The 7854-nt window shown below is 39.3% G+C and overlaps 1 protein-coding gene across 1 annotated transcript in view; it reads right to left on the minus strand.

Moving 5' to 3' along the window:
- Nucleotides 1–6557, minus strand: part of LOC138677285 (phospholipid phosphatase 3-like) — a 32604-nt gene extending 26047 nt beyond the window's left edge. The window contains exons 1-3 of the mRNA XM_069767316.1: nucleotides 6319–6557; nucleotides 3803–3960; nucleotides 1359–1633 (exon numbers count right to left, since the gene is read on the minus strand). Coding sequence (XP_069623417.1) covers nucleotides 1359–1633; nucleotides 3803–3960; nucleotides 6319–6478 — 593 coding nt within the window. The 5' untranslated portion in view covers nucleotides 6479–6557. The remainder of the gene's footprint in view (nucleotides 1–1358; nucleotides 1634–3802; nucleotides 3961–6318) is intronic.
- Between the last annotated feature and the right edge of the window lie 1297 nt (nucleotides 6558–7854).

Genomic DNA, 7854 nt, shown 5'->3' on the forward strand with positions numbered 1-7854 from the left:
CTGCAGAGCGGCCATTGCCTCTGGTGATGCATCATTTGCCTGCATAGAAGGTTTTTTTCCCGGAATACAATCAGTCACTATAACTTTTCTACAATCCCCCTTTCCCCTTTTCTGACTCTTCCTTCAATTTGGAGAACATCTTAAACAAAGACATGTTTGTCTTTAAGAACAGGATCATTATCACTGTGGCAATTACTGCATGTAATGAGCACCATGCGGGAAGGTCAACAAACCCTCCAGACAACGGTCTCCTTCAGTCTAAAAAATGTGCTAATTTTTTTGCAATAACTGGTCATAAACATTATCGATCACTTACATTTTATTTGCATGTTTAAATGAGATATTAAATCATTTTTACTGCTGTTACTGCAAAGAACCCTAACGTAGAAAGTACAGAATTAATTTACATTATGGCAGAAATATCAAATGCTTCTATTGCTCCATATTATACACTCAGTAACATGTTTTTGTAGACGGAAAGGTGCACTACCCTTCTGTAAAATTAATTTACAACTTTTATTGCTAAGAACATTTTTTTGTCTCTAGCAAATAATCAATGACCAGGGCAGATTCCATTTGTTTAGGGGAGTAAATTGAATATTTCCACATAAAGATCTTAAATTTTTGCATAATTTATATATTACAGCTTTTACTGTGAAGAACCCTTTCAGCTGTTATTAACAAACCCATCACAAGGACGGCTTCCCCTTAGATAGAAGTGTAGATGCAAAAGGTTCCTAGTCTTACACCTACTACACTGTATATAGTAAACTTTGGTACATGCTATAGAGTTTTCATAATAATATAACCTGTATTTACTGCTTTTACTGAAAAGAATCTTAATATTAGTTGCAATAAATTCTTTATAATGACAGATTTCCTATTAATAAAAATCCACCTATAACATATTCACGTCTTTCTACAGGTACCCAGATGTTTTCCTTTTACAATAATTACATTTACTACTTTGAGCATAAAGAACCCATTACCAGAACTAATTTTTTTTCGACAAGAACATTAATGCAATATATCGAGTTAATACTATGTCTATACATGGAAAAAAAGTTCTGTAAAAGTGGTAATCATCAATCTCTACATCTTTTAGTGTAAAGAATCCTTTCTCGAATTTAAAGAGAAATTATTGAATCATCGGAAAAGCTTGTTTTCAGCCAGTAAATCCATCTAATAGTATGACTCAATTTTTTTTTTACTATAAGGGGAATTTTTGTAGATACATCCTCTGAAATTACCCAACCTCATCCCCCTGGGGTCTTTTCACAGTGACAAACACTTTACTGATTATGAAAGGGGAATCTCTGGGCCTCTGGGCTTTCAGCCAAAAGCCTTGGGTCTCTCACCTGGCCTCCGTCACGGCACTGAGGTTCCCCGTACATATGTAGTCCTCCACATACGTCCCAGTAGTACAGTTCAGGCCTTTCGGCTTACACACAGAGAGGAAGTTCGGCCTCAGGCGACCTGCGCTCAGTTTGGCCGCATTAGTCAGCGACTGTCCGAGAGCAGAGCCAAATAGGAAGGGAAGCACCTGGCGGTAAATGCTGGACAGGTAGCCTGCCCTGGGACAGGAATCTGATCGGCTCTGTCTGCTGACCCGGTGGCATTCTCCGAGTACAATCTGCGAGAGAGGGAAAACATCATGAGGGTCAATGCCGACAGCTGCTCCAAACAAGGGCCATGGACAGATGTAGCATAGATGAGGTTGTCAGGAAACTCCCCGAGGGCTCTATATTTTGTGCTTCACAATATTTATGCATAATTTATAGGGGAAACTCTGTTTTTAGTCAATCAATATAGACACCATCATAGGTCCCCAAGACCTGTCACTAACAGTAACTAGTGAGGCCATAGGAAAACTCTACCTAGTCATCCCATCCCACTGCATAAAAAGGTAGAGGTGCCATTCAGGAATCTATCAAAATATGTTACGAAAAGCATGATGAAGACTTCATGGTGTGAGGACAATAGTGAGGACTTCATGGCTTGAGGACAATGGTGAGGACTTCATGGTGTTAGGACTATGGTGAGAACTTCGTGGTATGAAAACAATCGTGAGGACTTCATGGTGTGAGGACTATGGTGAGAACTTCACGATATGAAGACAATTGTGAGGACTTCATGGTGTGAGGACAATAGTGAGGACTTCATGGCTTGAGGACAATGCTGAGGACTTCATGGTATTAGGACTATGGTGAGAACTTCGTGGTATGAAAACAATTGTGAGGACTTCATGGTGTGAGGACTATGGTGAGAACTTCACGATATGAAGACAATTGTGAGGACTTCATGGTGTGAGGACAATAGTGAGGACTTCATGGCTTGAGGACAATGCTGAGGACTTCATGGTATTAGGACTATGGTGAGAACTTCGTGGTATGAAAACAATTGTGAGGACTTCATGGTGTGAGGACTATGGTGAGAACTTCACGATATGAAGACAATTGTGAGGACTTCATGGTGTGAGGACCATAGTCGGGCTCTATGGTGTGAGGACTATTGTGAGGATTTTATGAAGTGAAGACTAGAGTGAAGACTTTATAGAGTGAGGAGGACTATAGTTAGGACTTTATAGAGTGAGGACTATAGTGAGGACTTTATGGAATGAGGACTATGGTGATGATTTCATTGTTTGAGCTGAGGGCTATGTTGAGGATTTTATGGTGTGAGGATAATAGTGAGCACTTCATGGTGTGAGGACAATAGTGAGCACTTACTGGTGTGAGGACTATGGTGTGCTTTATGATGTGAGAACTATAGTGAGCACTTTATGGCGTGAAAACTATAGTGAGGATATTATGGTTTGAAGACATTAGTGAGAATTTCATGGTATGAGAACTATAGTGAGGACTTTATAGAGTGACACCAGTGAGGACTTTATGGCATCAGGACTATGGTGAAGATTAGATGACACCTATATAGGATCAAATAAATAAGGCAGCACTCTGCAGCGCCATAGCGTGCAAACATGAAATATGAAAATAGAATTGCATTACTGCACTAGAAATATGAAAAATTGAGAAAGTTTAGCGCATAAATTGGCCAATTCATGTGTACCTGGTAGCCATGATAAGGCATTTCTCGTTTACCAGGACCTAGTAATGCCAATCCTCGCTTAAAATAAAGTCTTCATCTGTATGGGAACCTGTGAATCCTCTCCTAGACTAAAATCTATATCTCTGTGGAGGGGTAGGGTCCTGCCTTGATTCAAAACGCCTGCAGCTAAGAGGCGGAGCGCTCAGTCAGACGGCTAATGAATACAAATTTAAAAAGAACTGAACATCACATCCAATCATAGACTAGGTATGAACAGGTGCTGAACCTAGAGTCACCAACTCATATACAATCAAATAAATAAGGCAGCACACTGCAGCGCCAAAAGTTGCAAACATGAAATATGAACATTGAATTGCATTACTGCACTAGAATTATGAAAAATTGAGAAAGCTTAGTCCATAATTTGGCCAATTCATGTGTACCTGGTAGCCACATTAAGGTGTTTTGCATTACCAGGACCTAAACAATGCCAATCCTCGCTTAGAATAAAGTCTTCATCTGTATGGGAACCTGTGAATCCTCTCTTATACTAAGATCTATATCTCTGTGAAGGAGTAGGGTCCTTGCTGTGATTTTTCATATTTCATGTTTGCAAGCTATGGCGCTCCAGAGTGCTGCCTTATTTGTTTGATTGTATATGAGTTGGTGACTCTAGGTTCAGCACATGTTGACACCTAGTCTATGTTTAGATGTGACGGTCAGTTTTTTGAAACCTGTATAGGATCAGACGTACCGTGACTACAGTGATGAGGATACCCAGGCTGATCAACATGGTGTCGCTCACAGTTTCCTCCCGGGTAGACGGGAACTGTATGCTGATATCGTCACAGAAAAATCCACGGTGGACTGGAGGAACCAAACTCAGCTCACAGATCAAGAAGGGGATGGAGACTGTAATAAGAAAGTCACAGTGTCAATTAATACTACCCTAAGATGGATAGACAAACGAGAGTAGAGAAATAGAGATAGATAGATAGATAGATAGATAGATAGATAGATAGATAGATAGATAGATAGATAGTAGTCCTAAAAAGGAAGCAGCAGACCACTGTCTGTGAATAAGGAGCTATTTTATTTAGCCCATGATGGCGACATTTCGGTTAAGTGTAGCAAACCATTTTCAAGCAGTGACTGAGATAATAAATAATAGATAGATAGATAGATAGATAGATAATACATAGATAGATAATAGATAAATATATAATAGATAGCTAGATAATAGATATATAATAGATAGATAATAGATAGATATATAATAGATAGATAATAGATAGATGATAGATAATATGTAGATAGATAATTGATAGGTAGATGATAGATAGATAGATAGATAGATAGATAGATAGATAGATAGATAGATAGATAGATAATACATAGATAAATATATAATATATAGCTAGATAATAGATAGATAATAGATAGATAATAGATAGATGATAGATAATATGTAGATAGATAGATAGATAGATAATAGATAGATAGATGATAGATAATATGTAGATAGATAGATAATTGATAGGTAGGTGATAGATAGATAGATAGATAGATAGATAGATAGATAGATAGATAGATAGATAGATACTGTAGATAGATAGGATTAGGGCCATGCTGAAGACTACATTACAATCTGACTTGTACACACCAGTATGTGCCAAGACATGTAACCTTTCCCCATCAGACTCCAATAAATCTCATGTGACCATCTTGGTTATTTGACGTTCATCGTTGACTTCTATTTGTTTATTCTGGGCCTGACAATTGTAAAACTCAAGACGGGTCAAAGTCTCAGACAGTCCTAAACTATAAAACCAAGATGTGAAATGCTGATGTTCCTCTCACACCTTTGTTTTCCTATCTACAGATGTCACTTTGTGATTTTTGCGGGGCTGAATTATTGGGGACCTCGTGGTATAACACGCCTGCCCACTGTGAGGTCATTTGTGGTTGAGGTTAATGGTGCCCACAGTGTCATCTCATGAGCAACTACTTTGGTTACTTTGAAGCTCTAATTTTAGGTTGCTTCTGTTCTGACGGAGGTGACGTACAGGTCAAACACCCCTCTACTCTGCAACAGCCAAATATAGGACATCCATACCCTAACGTATTATAGACAATATTAGGATAAGTGGGTGTCTATCTCCAGGAGGTAAAGATACAAAAATAGGTGAAGGCATCAGCTGAGGCTCCATCTTCCTCTCCACCCCAGTTCAACCATCTCAAAGTTGTAGGACCAGTCAACAAGTAGCACCAACCTTCTCCTCTGAAGGATGAAGGAGATTGAACAAGTGTCATGCTCACCTCTTCTAGGATGGGGTACGATTAAACATAACCAATGAAGAGGATATTCTGAAATCTAGAAAATGATCTTAGATGGTGAAATGTTGTCCTAGTGGACAAACATTTTGTTGGCCGACTGGACATATATCCACTACACAGCCAAGGAGCTGCTTGAACGATAAGATCATTGGTCAATCCCCAAGGAACCTTAGTTCACATATAATATGAATTGTAGATAAAAATGTCATAATAATAATATAAAAAATTCCAAAAATATGAACCATTAAGAGATCTGGGAAATTATTTTACTCTGCTACATCTGAAATGTGTCCCATGCATGACCACACGACTACCTCAAACGTTGACGATAGGGTCAAAGAAAATAATAAACAGAACAGAATAAAAACAGCCATATAGTGCAAAAATATTAATAAAACGGGATAAGAATGAAGGAAATGCACTTAAAAGTTCAGAAATTCATTAAAAAGGTGCAGAAAATAAAAGTTGAAGATCATAAAAAAAGTAAAAAATGCAATTTAAAGTTTGGAAATTCAGGAAAAAGTGCAGGAAATTCATATTAAGGCTTAATAATTCATTAAAAATGCAGGAAACACAATATAAAGTTTAGAAATGTATAAAAAAAAATGTAAGAAATACAGTTTAAAAATTCAAGAAAAAAATGTTAGAAATACAATTTAAAGTTTACAAATCCAAGAAAAAGTAGAAGAAATAATTATAAAGGCTTAGAAATTCATTTAAAAAAAATGTAGGAAATATAGTTTGAAGTTTGGAAATGCTGGAAGAAAATAGCAAGAGATATCATCTAAAGTGCAGCGTTAGCTAAAACGAAAATGTAGGAAGTTTTTAACGTTAAAAGTTAAGGAATTCATTAAAAAAAAATTCAATACAATTTCCAAATATTTCCTGCTCTACAAAAGACGATGTATGGCACAATGATGGGCACATACTTACCCACACATAGGCACAGCAAATCCAGGAAGACCAGTGACCATCTAGATCCTTTACTGACTTTGGCTTTGGGTTCCCGGTGGACACAGTGCCCGCCAACTGTCACTTTGAGGACCCTGGGGTCTGGACACCAGTCCGGTGCTCCTCCGGGTGTCAGATGCATTGTGCCAGCTAGATACTAGATGTTTGGCAGCCTTGGCCTCTTGTGTGTGTGTTCTCCTCAGATCAGAGAAGCTTCTGAGTTTGTCAGTAGAGAGCCCAGACAGTTAAGAGAGCGAGAGGAAGAGAAGGAGGAGCTGGGAGGGGTGTATGTAGGGGGAGAGACAGACATTGGAAGGAAAGAGAGGAAGAGAGATAACTGTTTAAGAGAATAATGTAGCTAAAATCTGAGCCCGGAGCGGTCCACACCCTACAAGACATCTCTACGGGACCCTGCAATCTCCATATGTTCTTCAGATTGGATTGGAACCTAAGAATAGCTGGAGGGTGTGAAAAGTGTTGACAAGCGGTTACAAGAGTAGGGCTCACAGATCTACTGCTGGTGAATGTACAGTGATTTAGCCTTATCACATCATTACAACAATAAAGTGTAAGTATCCATAAAAATTACTTTAAAAAAATTGCTCATTAGAGACTTCTCTAACTCCCGGAATTCACAATAGTACCATAATCAAGACTGATATCTAATGACCCCCAGATCAGATAATGCCCAATTATATGATACCTGGGAGGTGGAGACAAAAGAGGTGATACCTGGGAGATGGAGACAAAAGAGGTGATACCTGGGAGGTGGAGACAAAAGAGGTGATACCTGGGAGGTGGAGACAAAAGAGGTGATACCTGGGAGGTGGAGAAAAAAGAGGTGATACCTGGGAGGTGGAGACAAAAGAGGTGATACCTGGGAGGTGGAAATAAACAAGTTGATACCAGGGAGGTGGAGATAAAAGAGGCAATACCTGGGAGGTGGAGACAAGAGAGGTGATACCTGGGAGCTGGAGAAAAAAAGAGGTGATACATGGGAGGTGGAGACAAAAGAGGTGATACCTGGGAGGTAGAGAAAAAAGAGGTGATACCTGGGAGGTAGAGAAAAAAGAGGTGATACCTGGGAGGTGGAGACAAAAGAGGTGATACCTGGGAGGTGGAAACAAAAGAAGTGATACCTGGTAGGTTGAGACAAAAGAGCTAATACCTGGGAGTTGGAAATAAACAAGTTGATACCTGGGAGGTGAAGACAAAAAAGGTGATACCTGCAAAGTGGCAACAAAAAAGGTGATAGCTGGGAGGTGGAGAAAAGCAAGGTGATAACTGGGAGGTGGAGACAAAACAGGTGATACCTGGGAGGCAGAGACAAAAGACGTGACACCTGGGAGTTGGAAATAAACAAAGTGAAACCAGGGAGGTGGAGATAAATAAGGTGATACCTTTGAGGTGGAGATAAAGTGATACCTGGGAGGTGGAGACAAAGGAGGTGATACCTGGGAGGTGGAGACAAATGAGGTGATACCTGGGAGGTGGAGATAAGCAAGGTGATAACTGGGA

The sequence above is a fragment of the Ranitomeya imitator genome, chromosome 4 (genome assembly GCF_032444005.1).
Source record: "Ranitomeya imitator isolate aRanImi1 chromosome 4, aRanImi1.pri, whole genome shotgun sequence".
NCBI lineage: Eukaryota > Metazoa > Chordata > Amphibia > Anura > Dendrobatidae > Ranitomeya > Ranitomeya imitator.